We start from the raw sequence: 13,043 nt of genomic DNA, 5'->3' as shown, positions 1-13,043 counted from the left end.
TCCGAGGTGTTCCGAACTGCCATCACCTCTTCGAGTTCACCTCTTCGAGTTCTTATGCGAGCCCGGCTTTCCATCTCGTCGTGTCTTCCGCGGCTCTGCTCACTGAACTTTTGTCTAGCCTGCTCTCACGCTCGTTCGATAATGAGTAGCTGTGCTCCTGGTTTTGAAAATGCCACAGAACAGCGCGAGCCTGTCGATCTCAAAGTCCACGGTGAGATCCCGTCCTGGCTGAGCGGTATTCTCTATCGCACAGGGCCGGGCACTACTCGCATTCCCAGGACCGCGGACCCCTCCAAGGTCGTCGATATTCACCACTGGTTTGACGGGCTTGCTATGCACCACCGTTTCGAAATCCATTCCGAAACGCAGCGCGTCTCCTACCGCTCCCGCAAGGGCGCCGAAGATGTCGAGCGGTACATCGCTGACACTGGCGAATTTCCAGGGTACTCCTTTGGTCAGCAGCGTGACCCATGCCAGAGCCTCTTCCGCAAATTTTTCTCCGTCTGGGATGCAGCATCGGGGGCATTAGGACCCAGTGGGCGGAACGTCAACGTCACCCTCACGCCCGACATGCCTGGCTGGAATGCAGTCACGAAGGGTCTGCCGATTCTTTCCCCATCTGCTGCGAAATCGCCCATGACACCGCGATATCTCGTCGCAAAGACGGATTCAGACAGGTTGCAGCTCCTCGATCCTGAGACACTAGACCCGTTGGCGCAGGTGACCTACAGTCAGCTCGATTCTCGTTTGGATGGTGTCTTGGCTGCCGCACATGCATGTCGGGATGCCGTCTCAGGGGACTTTTACAATTTTGTTTGCAAGTTTGCAGGCCGATTCCCGACGTATAAAGTCTTCTGTATCCGTGGGCATGACGGCGGAGTTGATATCCTGGCAGAGATCAAGGATGCCCCGCCGGCGTACATTCACTCGTTTGCGATTACAGAGCGCTTTATCGTGTTGTGCGTTTGGCAAGCCTACTACAAGCAGTAAGTTCTGCCTTTTCCTTGAGATTCTCTTTTATCCCTTCCTTGGGATACAGCATATTTTGTATTTTTTCTTCCTTGAAAGATGTTCTGTATACCTTCTCCTGGATATATATTCTGTCCATCCCCCGGGCCTTGAGATATTCTGCGCCGATATTCGGTTGCTAATGCGCTGTGATTATATAAATAGCTACGGTATGTCGATCCTCCTCAACAAGAATCTCGCCCAGTCCATCACAACCGACTGGGATCCCACCGCCGATACGCTCATCTACGTCATTGACCGCATGAACGGCGGTGTTATCGCGATATACAAGGTGAGTGTCCGCTTCGCTTAATACCAGACAGCCGATTGACATCCTCACAGACCCAGCCCTTCTTCTGCTTCCACCACCTGAACGCATTCGACGATCCGGCCACAGGCGACGTCGTCATCGACATGAGCGTCTACCCGAATAACACGATCATCGAGCTCACCAAGTACGCCTCGTTGCGCGACCTCGGCGCGCTCACTACCCCATTCACGTACGCCCGTGCGCGGCGCTTCCGGCTACCCGCGCCTCTTTCTTCTCCTCCGCAATCCGGCACGCGAGACGCGGTGGTCGAATATACCTTCCCGATCGAGCGCAACATCGAGCTGCCTGTTGTCGCGCCGCGCGTGCGGAACCGGCCGTACCGCTTCGCGTATGGAATCCACAAGGTGCACATTCCCGGCCGCCACACTCTGTCGGATGCGCTCATCAAGCTCGACATGGCTGCCGGCGCTGCCGGTGGTGAAGGCACGAAGGTCTGGGAGGTGCCGGATGGCACGCCGAGCGAGCCGATCTTTGTCCCGCGGCCTGGCGCAGCGCCGGGGGAGGAGGGCGAAGATGATGGCGTGCTGCTGACCGTGGTGTTGGACGAGCGTGCGGTGCAGAGTCGGCTGGTCATCCTGGACGCACGGAAGATGCGGGAGGTGGCGCGTGCGGAGATGGACACGGTATTCCCGATCGGGTTCCATGGTGTGTTTTGTGGGTAGTCCACAGCACTTCGTTACTACTTTGCTCCGGTCTGTTTTTGGTAGGTGGTGTGTAGCATTATACGTGTTGTTCCGTTTCTTTGCTTTGTCAAGCTGTACTACCATAGGCTCACAACTGCGTTTTCACGTCATCTTCAGAGTGTCTGCGTACTGTCGAATATCGACAACTTACAAATACCGATAGATCATCCCGGACGGCGCGCGCATAACTCCGGCCCACGCACCTATGCTCTTTCATCGATCTCGTCCTCAACGATCGCGGGCAACCGTCACTCCATCCTCCTCTCAGGAAGAACAACTTATTTGAACGTCTGAGTCTGTTTGCGTTGATGGAAGGCGTTATCGCATTCAGGCTTTCTTTTGAGTTTTAGTCATGTACGTATTGCCCGATGCATTGAATTCTTCAAGCTGCTGCTTGGATTGGCGTTGCCTATTTGGATTAATGAACTCATTATCGCGGACGTTGATGAGATTACCTGCAGTATATATACTTGCAAAGCGGCGCGTCACATCTCTGATCAGCCGCTGGTCACTAGTCATTGACCGCGACACCACTTGTCGAGTCGTCCCGAGTCGGTATGGGTGTTTCCATCCTTTTAAACACGTAGTATGCTTGTTCGCCTTCCAGCCACTCGATGAGAGAAGAATACACAAAGTTTTGTGCGTAATCGGCATCCTTGAACCTGGTATCCACTAGGAGCTGTTCTGACAAGTATATTGAATGAAAGGATGTGAATAAAAATTGCTTGGAGTATTATTGCAGAGGGACGCTGGCGAGATACAGCCAGTCAGTTCGGGACTGGGGAGGCTCGACAGCGACTCGACCCGTTGGTGGCGCACAGCAGCGCACATCGTCTACGTTCGCGGCCGCCGCGATACCAGACTCGTCGAAACGCAGTATTGACGACAATCGTAATCAGGAGACGGGACGATTTACAACAGCGTTGACTTCTCAACTTAGTCTTGGTGGCACAGCACTCGGGAAGACATGGTCACGTGGTTACCAAAATGGTGATCCTTGTTTCTCTCCTCCGAGCCAAGTGGACTTCTTCCTGCACTTCGCTGGCACTGCAATTAATTTTCTACAACCGCATATACCGTTGATGCCACAAGCGTTGCAGATCAAGATTGTTGGCCGCTCATTTACGTGATGGGGCTCGCTTCCGCCGGGAATGATAACTGGGCGTCTCTCACTAACTCCTCATGTAGTCTGTCCATCAGTCCTTCCATCACGGCTTTGACGGCTTGTCCTCCGACTCTCATGTCCGCCTAATTCTCCTCCTGGTTCAGGTTCTGCGTGCTTGTTTTCGACGCAACGATGGATTTCTCTCCAGCGCGGCCGCCCGCAGTCCAATCACCAACTACAGGAACGGTTCGCACTCGCCCGCCACCTCCAATGGGCCCCCGCAATCCCAAGTCCACGCAGAAGGCTGCCGTTGTACCTGTCGATTTGGGTAAGACGATGTTGGAAGAAGCGACCCCGGCATATTCGAGTCCACGCGTCTCAACCTGGACTCCCTCTCAGGATGCTGCATCAGAATCTGGCTCATCACGGCAGAGTACTTCGAGCACACACTTCAGGCATGGAACTGCAGGAGGAGATCCTCCGCCGGCACGTATCCCCACCCCTGCCTCCCCAGCGGTGAAGATTATCAGGAAGATTCCGACGTTGATCCTTCCACCGTCCGTGAATTTCGACTCGACGCCTGTCCTGTGGCGCGGCATGACCCTCCAAGCTGCTCAGTGGAGTCTTACGTCCAAACAACTGCAAGAGATTGTTTCGACTGCCATCAAAGCATCAGCGCAGGAGTCCTTCATTCGCCTAATGCCGCTGCATGTACTAGAGGGTGAGATCGCGGAGGAGGTCACGCGCTTAGAATCGGTTCGCTCCCATTTTTCTCCATATGCGTCGTTCCAAGTGTGCTCACGGCTATCGCAGCTTAGGGCGAAAATGCAAGCGCAGTACCGGTTTAATATGCAGAGGCGGATGATGTTGCTGCAGTCGCTGAATGTGCTGTCATTTGCGGACTCTACGGACGCAGGTGATCGCGAAGCGCTGGCGAATATGACAACGCAGTTATCCGAGGTTACCGCTGCTTGCGATCGGCTCATGGAAACTCTGCTCACGATTTCAGACCAGCGCGCACAGATCCAGCGGATTCAGGATGTCCACACTGCGTCTGCGCTGGCAATGGCGCTCAGGAAACTCAATGCATCATACGGGAAGCGCGCTGTGGAGCTGAAGGAGGCTCGATCAAAGATCTCAGAGCTGCAGGAGGAGCTTGAGGAGGCTTGGCAGGTCGCGGAGGAGATGGCACAGGAGATGGACGACCTCGACAACTTCGACTTTGGGTATCCAGACGAGCAGTACGATGATGTCAGCGCTGTGGTGGGCGACGCCTTCACAGAACGGAGCGTGCTCGTTGGGGATTCCGTCACGGAGCGCAGCGTACAGCTCGCTCAGGTCGTTGGAGTCACCGCGACTGCAGTCGCAAGCAAGGCGACGTATGCGAATGTGCAGTACAATCAGCCTCCACCACCGGTAGCTGACAGGGTGAATCGTGTGCAAGCCGCACGCCGACGAAGCGTGCGTACGTCGAGGGCGAGCCTGAGGATTGCACGAACGCCGTCTGCTTCGGGCGAGCGGCCATCTGGACCGTTGCGCAGAGCGCAGAGCCGGAGTCACAGCGTGCGGCGGGCCGCTTCCAGCTCAGAAGGCGTCCCGCGGGTCCCCATCATTCACATAGATACAGTGGGATACAAGGGCGGCTCGTTCCTGGAGTTGTCAGAAACGAGGCCGACAACGCCGGCGACGGCTGCAGCTGTAAGCCCAACCCTGCCCCCTCCTCTTCCGCAATTCGCACCAAAGAGGAACACCCTGGGTAGGTTCCATTGATCTTCCCTTGAGGTGTAGGAACATCTGTCTCACCGACTTACAGAGGTGCCTGCCCCATCACCGAACCCCACCATCCCGTCACCTGGATTCGACCGGACTATCATACCCCCACTCATCATGCATCGATCAAAAGACGACATGGATTACCAAACGCTACACGAACGACAGCAGGCATCGCGACGCGTCAAGTCGTTGCAGCCACGATCGCGCACGAATCCGCTGCCGGACGATCTTTCAAACGCGCTCCGCGGCACGACGTCTGAGCGACGGAGGCTCGACTGGTCGATGGCGGAGAGACCAAAACCGAGACGGTATTCAGTGCCGGTAAAAGCCGCGCGCCTTACGTCGCAGCCAGTGCAAGCACAGGCCAGGGACGCTGTTGGCCAGCCTGCGGCTGCTCCATAACGCGATTTCATCATCTAACGAACACTTGCTGTATCTATTATATTACTTCTTAGGTAGGTGGGCACATCATCGCGTAAATGGCAGTCCTTTCGCTTATTGACATTGTCGTTTCAGATTGATAATGTCTTCTGCTGACTCCCTGACATATATTGTCCGATATCCTGACCAGCCGATATATGTATCCCTTGACGAGTTTGGATCGGTTTGTGCTATCCCTATCTGTATTGTATGCTATCATGGGACAGTAATGCTTTGGAGACATTGGAGCAGCCTACTTGTTGTCCACATGTATCGTACGACAAGCGAATTCCGATGTCGCAGCTGCTCTGCAGTTGTCTGATCAAGTATGCCACGATACTTATTGAGCCGTGCACACTTGTATGTGGGTGGCATGCTGTTCCCATGTTGTGATTCACAGGTCCTCTCCGCACAGGAAGGATCGGGCTAGTTCGACTGCAAGCCAATGGGCGACAGATGCAACCTGACCTGAAATCAGTCCTCAATCATGAGGTTGGCTGCAGCTGGGCTCATATTGATTTGCTTTCGCGAACATCTGCAAACAGTCAGGGGCATCTTATCCCACGAGAGTGCCATCCCTGATGATGTCACATCCTGTGCAAGGTGTGCAGAACATTTAATCGCAAAGTGCGAACCGCAAAGTACAAGGAGTATCCGGGTGCCTCCATGCTTGTATAAGATCCATATTGGTACATCTGCAATGACAGCAATTCAATGCTATTGATAGAGTCCTCTTGGTATGTGAAATCTCGTCGGCCACATCATGATGCGATCAAAACCTAGGAACGAGGATCAGAATGCACCCATATGCTTGCAATAATCGTACGTACAGCCGACGGCGTCAAGCCAAGCTCTCTCAAGGTCCGTGAGAAGTCGGCGCGTGCAAACGTTTTCCTGAAGAGATCACACATTGATCAGCACCGACGCCATGCATACGCGCGCTCAAGCGATGTCAGACGCACCTTGGGAAGGACATGGTGAAGTTGACGGTCTCCACGTCGACCGAGAGTGTCTGCGCTGCGAGGAACTCGGCCACTTCGCGGAGTGCTGTGAGGCCATCCACGTCAGTCATTTCGCGCAGCCAGTGAGAACAGGAGGATTATAGACGCACTCGCATCGCTCGGGAGCGTGGTCGTGTACGGCTGTCCGCCGCTCGCCATGCGTATCTGGAGGCGGGTCTCAGGGTAGTCCTTCCCTGCCGTCTTCGGCGCGGTGCTAGCGGCGGGGGCGGGGGCGGGAACAGCAGCAGGCGCCGAGCTGCCTGGTACGGGCTTGCCCTCGCGCAGAGCCTTCTCCCGGGCAGCGCGCTCCGCTCGCTCCCTCTTGTCGGCTTCGATTTGCGCCTTGATCGCCGCACGTGCCTTCGCGTCTTCCAGCTTCTCTGCAAGTCAAAGGCGGGTGTTTTGTGCGTGTGTGCGTATATGAAGGTGTGAGTCCGTGTGGGCTGCGTTCGGGATGGGAACTGGGTCCGCACCTCTGCGCTTCGCCTCGGCTTCCTTCATGAGCTCTTTGGCCTTGATCTCTTCGCGCAGCTCGTTCACGTCCTGGATGAGATGATGTCAAGTTCTGGTAGGATGAATGGTAGAGGTGTGAAGAACCTTGCCAGCTTTCCTGCGGATGGCTTCGTTAGCGAGGTTCTCTTGGGCTTCTTCCTTCGCTTTGGCGGCACGCTTTGCGGCCATCTTCTCGCGCAACTCTGCGAGCTTCTGCTGCTTCTCTTCCTCCGTGAGCGGTTTGATCTGCAACAAGCCAGTAAGCGTTCTCGCATTAGACACGCTACGAGCGAGGATACGAATGGCGCGAACCTCTTCTGCAGACTCTTCGAACTGGTCGTGACCGCTCTTCTCTGCATGGTAATTTGCTACTGCGGTGTTCTTGAATGTCTTGCCGCAGACTGAGCATTTGATGCTCTACGATCAATCATCAGAGGCATGGCACACGACGAAGAGAAAACGGATCGAATCGAATGGACTACGCGCCGAATGATAGCGTACCTTCGCTTCAGCCTCAGCACCAGCACTGCCGCCGTCCACTGCGGGAGCAATATTCGCCTTCCCGTACACAGCTTGTAAAGCTTCCAGCTCCTCCTCATCTTCTTCATGCTCTGCACCTCCCGCTCCTGCAGCGGGTGCGCTGGACGTGGACACGGTGGAGAGATCTGGGACGGGCTTGCCGTCGTTCTCGAGTATGTGGTCCATTGCGGGTTGGAGACCTCGGTTGTTGGTTGCCTTCAAGGCCCCTGTGCTCCGTATTTAGACAGATGTTGGAAGACATGATGAGTGCGAATAGGTGCACATGCTACGCACAGTCGACACGGGCGGGATCGAACCCCATCGATAGCAATACATCCCGGTCTGACATGACTGTTTGCGCTTGAGTGGAAGGAGTGTGCCTTTGCACGAATGTAGATGTGGCGAATTGAGAATCGTGCAACGTGCGCGTTAGGTAGGGACTCTGCGCAGTTGAAAGCAGTGGCGACCGCGGGCGTCGGTGTGGGCAAATGACCATCTCCATTCGGGCCACCGCACGCGACTGTGGCGCCCGTACAATATACAGTTGTGATATAGACTGACAATCAATTCCTAGTATACAATTGAGAAACTACGTGTCCTGTGAACGCAATAAATTACATTATGCGACCATACAATATCTGCTCGTCGTCGTCCTAGGTTCCAGACGTGCATCCAATATCACCCAGTATCCAGAAGAGAAACGTTCAGCGCACAGCTCATGGACTTGGCGTCCACCAGAACCATCGGAACACCTTCCACAAAATCCATAGAGCCACGAAGGCTGCGATGCAGTAGCCGATAGTCCGCCACTGCTTCACGCCACCAGAACCAATCCCGAACGCTTGTGAGGCACGTCGGGATGATTGCACCAGTGAAGCACCAAAGGAGGCAAAGGAATTTCGCTATGCACGGCTGTCAGCTATACGGGAGATGCATCTGAGAAATTGAGGCTCACTGTCTCGTCTAACGTAGTGTTTTGCCGCTCAACGTCGTCATAGATATCTGTCGTGACCTGTGATGTTGAAGTGAGCTGAGCGGGAGAAGTCAACAGAGATGAAGCATACTCCGCGTAATGACCGTAACTTAGAATGCAGCTCATCGAGCCTCTGGTCATTCTGCATCTCATAGGTATCCTCAACTCGGTCCCGTGAAGTAGACATTTCGGCCTAACAGATTGCAGTGGTATAGTCAATTAGAGGTGCCCTGAGTAGGACGTGCTGGCCCAGATAGCAGAAAGGCTCAAATGGAGTAGCTTCTGTAACAGTATCAAGGGAGGAGTTGCAGGGTAGTGACAAAAGTGGCCGTGGGCGCTAAAGACAGACGCCAGTCACGTGAAAATTCGTAGAGGCTGATGACTAAGCAGCCCGCATACGCGCGACGTGTCTGCCAAGTCTACGCGACTGCGGGCCCACTGAGCTTGCTGTATCCTTTCCTTGTCTCTCTTTCTGCACATCCTGCTGCCCCCCGTCGACGCTCTCTGCGTCGTCAACTAGCAGCCATGCCTATGGCATACTCGCTGGCGTCGGATTTGTCTCCGACGACCGTCGCGAACACCTCCTCCCTGTTGCGAATCGTGGCACTCGCGCTCATCTCTGCTGCGGGTATTGCGTCACGTTTGTTCGCTGTCGTCAATTTTGAGAGTGTCATACACGAATTGTACGTCCACATGTATTGAGGACAGCCATTGTCTCAGCTGACGCGACAAACTAGTGACCCGTGGTTTAACTAGTAAGCGTTCCGTATTGGATGTAAAACGTGTCCAAACGTAATACGTCGTTTAGCCGGGCAACTAAAGTCATAGCATCACAAGGATTCTATGTGGGTGCCCTTTGACTGCAATGTCAACGAAGTTATTCACTTGGGATGATAGGAATTCTGGAATTGGTTTGACCCCACGGCATGGTACCCGTTGGGCCGTGTTGTTGGAGGCACAATCTATCCCGGTCTTATGGCAACTAGTGGCGTAATATACAACGTGCTTCATGCGCTTAACCTTCCTGTGGACATACGGAACATTTGTGTGCTACTCGCACCAGGGTTTAGTGCACTTACCGCCTGGTCCACATACATGTACGTCTCCTGAGGGCAGGCGCTTGGTTGAAATGGAGATTGACCGGAGGGATGCTAGGTTTACCAAGGAACTGAAGGACGAAAGTGCCGGCCTCCTTGCAGCTGCCTTCATCGGTATTGTTCCTGGCTATATTTCCCGATCCGTCGCGGGATCTTATGACAATGAGGCCATTGCCATCTTCCTCCTGATGTTCACATTCTTCCTCTGGATCAAGGCGCTCAAGACTGGAAGTGCATTTTTCGGCACCCTAGCCGCTCTGTTCTATTTCTACATGGTGGCGGCCTGGGGTAAGTGAACCGCAGCGCTTCAATGCATTACGTCTGACGGGATGTTTGCAGGCGGATATGCATTTATTACGAACATGATCCCCCTCCATGCATTCGCCCTGATCCTCATGGGCCGCTTCAGCAGCCGCCTGTACGTAGCATACTCCTCGTGGTACGCCATCGGGACGCTCGCCAGCATGCAAGTCCCATTCGTGGGCTTCCAACCGGTACGCACTAGCGAACACATGGCGGCCCTAGGTTGGTACTACCGAAATTGTCAATTACCACACACCGTCGGAGCTCATCCGGACCATCATCAGGTGTCTTTGGACTGCTGCAGATCGTCGCTTTCGCTGAGCTGGTACGCAGCCATGTGTCATCAAAGCAGTTTCAAAGCCTGCTCTATGCCTCCGTCGTTGCAATGGGCATACTCGGAGCCTTGGCGATCATCGGACTCACGTACAAGGGGTGGATCGCGCCGTGGACGGGACGTTTCTACTCGTTGTGGGACACGGGTTATGCTAAGAAGTGAAGCTGGTCTTCCGCCTTCACTGTGTACTTTGCTCACCGCTGACCATCGCAGGTACATCCCGATCATCGCGTCTGTCTCGGAGCATCAGCCCACCGCTTGGCCCTCGTTCTTCATGGATCTGCAGCTCCTAATATTCTTGTTCCCTGCAGGCGTTATACTGTGCTTCCGTGAGCTGCGTGACGAACATGTCTTCGTCATCATCTATGCGGTTGTTGCCAGCTACTTTGCCGGCGTAATGGTCCGGCTGATGCTCACACTCACGCCCGTGGTCTGCGTCTCTGCCGCCGTTGCGTTCTCGTCATTGCTAGATACCTATCTGGATCCCACAGAGCCGGATGCCGTGGAAGACGACGACGATGGTGACAGCGTCAGCGGCAGCTCTACTGCCGTCTCAGCTGGCTCCGCCAGTGCTACGGCCTCCAGCAAGAAGGCGAAGAAGGCACCACCTGTACATCGGAACGGTCCGCTTGACGGCCTGCTCTCCACTCTTACTGCAGTCGCCTCTCCATCTAAGAAAGATAACAAACCACACGGCATCTTCGGTCTTGACACTCGCGGTGCTGTAATCCTGAATGCTATCGGCATGCTGCTCTTCTTCGTGCTTCACTGCACGTACGTGACGTCGACTGCATATTCTTCGCCATCAGTCGTCTTGGCTACTACAAACCAGGATGGTAGTCAACACATTATCGATGATTTCCGTGAGGCATACTACTGGCTCAGGCAAAATACACCAGAGACCGCGGTGGTCATGAGCTGGTGGGATTATGGATATCAGATTGCGGGTATGGCTGATCGGCCGACTTTGGTCGACAACAATACATGGAATAACAGTAGGTCTTTGTCATCTATTGGCTGCGATTTAATGACGCACACATCATATTCCAGCGCACATTGCCACCGTAGGGAAGGCAATGTCGAGCAGCGAGGAAGTCGCCTATCCGATCCTGCGAAAGCATGACGTCGACTATGTCCTGGTCATCTTCGGTGGCCTGCTTGGGTATTCTGGAGACGACATCAACAAATTCTTGTGGATGGTTCGCATTGCCCAAGGCGTTTGGCCGGACGAAATACAGGAGCCGAACTACTTTACGGCTAACGGGGAGTACAGGGTCGACGACCAAGCATCACCAACGATGAAGAACAGTCTGATGTACAGGATGTCTTACTACCGGTGAGTTGGCTGCCCTCTTAGACTTCTGTGGATGCATGACTGAATAGATGCGGTAAGCTTTGCTGAACTGTTTGGCGGCAATCAAGCTTTGGACCGCGTCCGTGGCCAGCAGATGCCAAAGGTGGGGCCGACATTAGACTATTTAGGTACGCTTATCCGGTGGAATCTCCTATCGATGCTCATGCCCCTCTCACAGATGAGGCATTCACCTCGGAAAACTGGATTGTGAGTCTGCAAACAGATATGTACGTCATTTCGTAATCTGACAGTCGATATACCCTCTCTAGGTCCGGATATACCAAGTCAAGAAGGATGATATCTTGGGACGCGACCTCAAAGCCGCTAACGCCTTTTCAGAGGGGAAGAAGAAGAAGAAGACAAAACCGCAGCCGAGGCGGAGAGCTATTGCTTAGACAAGTTCTGTCTTGTTTCTATTTTGCTGTGTCAATCGTGCCACCAATTTATCCACTATTGTCAGCATGTAGTCCGCCGTCAGTGTTTTGGCAATTCATGGCCATCTACGAGCTGCCGGCTCTTCTGTCCGTGACCTCATTATTTATATATGCCGGGCGCGTGCCCATATGTCAGACAGCTTCCCTCCTTGAGCGTGGAGAACGCGCCTTCCCATGCAAATGACTTCTCCCGAGTACTTTGCCTGTCCGTCTTGCTACGTGCGTGGACATTGATGTGAACGTGCAGAATTTGAGCGCGCTCTGCTCAATGTTGTGGTCCTGTTTGCGTCGAGTAGCCTACGCCATACTTGCATGACCGTGTGCGTTGGACGTTTCACTCACTTCCGAGACACCGCGGTGCCTCCACCTGAACATCGAGGCCGAGAGAACGGCAGATTATCTGATAACATCTCCAGGAAACGCGTTCACTCTCTCGGACGTATCCGGATTCCAACGGTCATCTCGGAATCAAAAGCGCACAATGTGAGAGCCGAATCTCGTAACCATCAGGCGATGATGTCTGTGTAGCGTAATATTGGTGATCTTGCCGCGTTGTGTGCCCCGTGCTACTTAGGTCGCCGTCTGCGTCAGACCATTCCTACCTAATTGACATCGCGTCTACAACTACCAGGAGCACCTCCTGCTTGGCACATCCGATATGCTCTTCAACGATTACGCTTGACCAGTAGGCATCTGTCAAGCTCCTTCGTTGTGATCTCGGGAGGCGTCTCTTACATGAGGAGCGAGTATGCTGAAGCACGAATGGGGAGAGAGCTCTCCAGGAGGTCGGCGAAGTAATTCTGTGCGTAAGTGTAAGGGTCTCAAGATGTATATGTGCGCCTACTGACAGGCCGCTTGAATGAACGCAGGCATGCTGATCGGTGCTTGCATTATCTGATAATCATATAGCGCGCGCTGGACCACGGAAACTATCCATGGAAGGTACCGTTAGTGGATCATGGCAATCAGGAGTATCGAGGAATTTGGATGAACAGAATGCTGCCCGCGAACGCATAACAGTACCATACTGCCTTCAAAGTACGCGTGTCCGCTTAATGACGTTTTCTCGTCGATCATTCGTCGAAGGGTTAATGTGGAGATAACTTCAAGACTTGGTACACCTGATGTACAATTTTTATATGCAGAAGGGATCGCCCGGAAGCCAGGTGATAGATCTGCTCAAACCTTGATGCTAATGATACATTACCATAGTCAA

The 13,043-nt window shown here is 53.8% G+C and overlaps 5 protein-coding genes across 5 annotated transcripts; 3 read left to right on the top strand and 2 right to left on the bottom strand.

Moving 5' to 3' along the window:
• The first annotated feature begins 12 nt into the window (after positions 1-12).
• On the top strand, positions 13-2,096 carry LAESUDRAFT_725266 (carotenoid oxygenase). Its single transcript, XM_040908791.1, has 3 exons — positions 13-986; positions 1,174-1,300; positions 1,351-2,096. Exons 1-3 carry the CDS (start codon positions 142-144, stop codon positions 1,999-2,001), a joined length of 1,623 nt encoding a protein of 540 aa, XP_040765089.1. The 5' UTR covers positions 13-141; the 3' UTR covers positions 2,002-2,096.
• Positions 2,097-3,058: 962 nt separating this feature from the next.
• LAESUDRAFT_812328 (uncharacterized protein) lies at positions 3,059-5,655 on the top strand. Its single transcript, XM_040914396.1, has 4 exons — positions 3,059-3,883; positions 3,941-4,883; positions 4,941-5,355; positions 5,417-5,655. The coding sequence occupies exons 1-3, from the start codon at positions 3,320-3,322 to the stop codon at positions 5,300-5,302; spliced, it is 1,869 nt and encodes a 622-aa protein (XP_040765088.1). The 5' UTR covers positions 3,059-3,319; the 3' UTR covers positions 5,303-5,355; positions 5,417-5,655.
• A 161-nt stretch (positions 5,656-5,816) lies between these two features.
• On the bottom strand, positions 5,817-7,818 carry LAESUDRAFT_812327 (uncharacterized protein). Its single transcript, XM_040914395.1, has 9 exons — positions 7,627-7,818; positions 7,315-7,559; positions 7,126-7,230; positions 6,919-7,059; positions 6,795-6,864; positions 6,432-6,701; positions 6,283-6,367; positions 6,151-6,214; positions 5,817-6,099 (listed from the first exon to the last, which is right to left on the bottom strand). The coding sequence occupies exons 1-9, from the start codon at positions 7,679-7,681 to the stop codon at positions 6,082-6,084; spliced, it is 1,053 nt and encodes a 350-aa protein (XP_040765087.1). The 5' UTR covers positions 7,682-7,818; the 3' UTR covers positions 5,817-6,081.
• LAESUDRAFT_699286 (uncharacterized protein) lies at positions 7,816-8,629 on the bottom strand. The gene is made up of 3 exons (XM_040906380.1): positions 8,397-8,629; positions 8,288-8,344; positions 7,816-8,234 (listed from the first exon to the last, which is right to left on the bottom strand). Exons 1-3 carry the CDS (start codon positions 8,490-8,492, stop codon positions 8,049-8,051), a joined length of 339 nt encoding a protein of 112 aa, XP_040765086.1. The 5' UTR covers positions 8,493-8,629; the 3' UTR covers positions 7,816-8,048.
• A 104-nt stretch (positions 8,630-8,733) lies between these two features.
• Positions 8,734-12,188, top strand: LAESUDRAFT_699284 (glycosyltransferase family 66 protein). Its single transcript, XM_040906379.1, has 12 exons — positions 8,734-8,988; positions 9,043-9,060; positions 9,114-9,150; positions 9,203-9,402; positions 9,461-9,690; positions 9,742-9,927; positions 9,990-10,197; positions 10,253-11,034; positions 11,090-11,375; positions 11,433-11,521; positions 11,572-11,600; positions 11,663-12,188. The coding sequence occupies exons 1-12, from the start codon at positions 8,831-8,833 to the stop codon at positions 11,786-11,788; spliced, it is 2,349 nt and encodes a 782-aa protein (XP_040765085.1). The 5' UTR covers positions 8,734-8,830; the 3' UTR covers positions 11,789-12,188.
• Positions 12,189-13,043: the final 855 nt, after the last annotated feature.

Source organism: Laetiporus sulphureus, assembly GCF_001632365.1.
Source record: "Laetiporus sulphureus 93-53 unplaced genomic scaffold LAESUscaffold_16, whole genome shotgun sequence".
Classification (NCBI taxonomy): domain Eukaryota; kingdom Fungi; phylum Basidiomycota; class Agaricomycetes; order Polyporales; family Laetiporaceae; genus Laetiporus; species Laetiporus sulphureus.
Note: the sequence above shows the minus strand (reverse complement) of the source record. Positions and strands in the feature narration are given on the sequence as shown.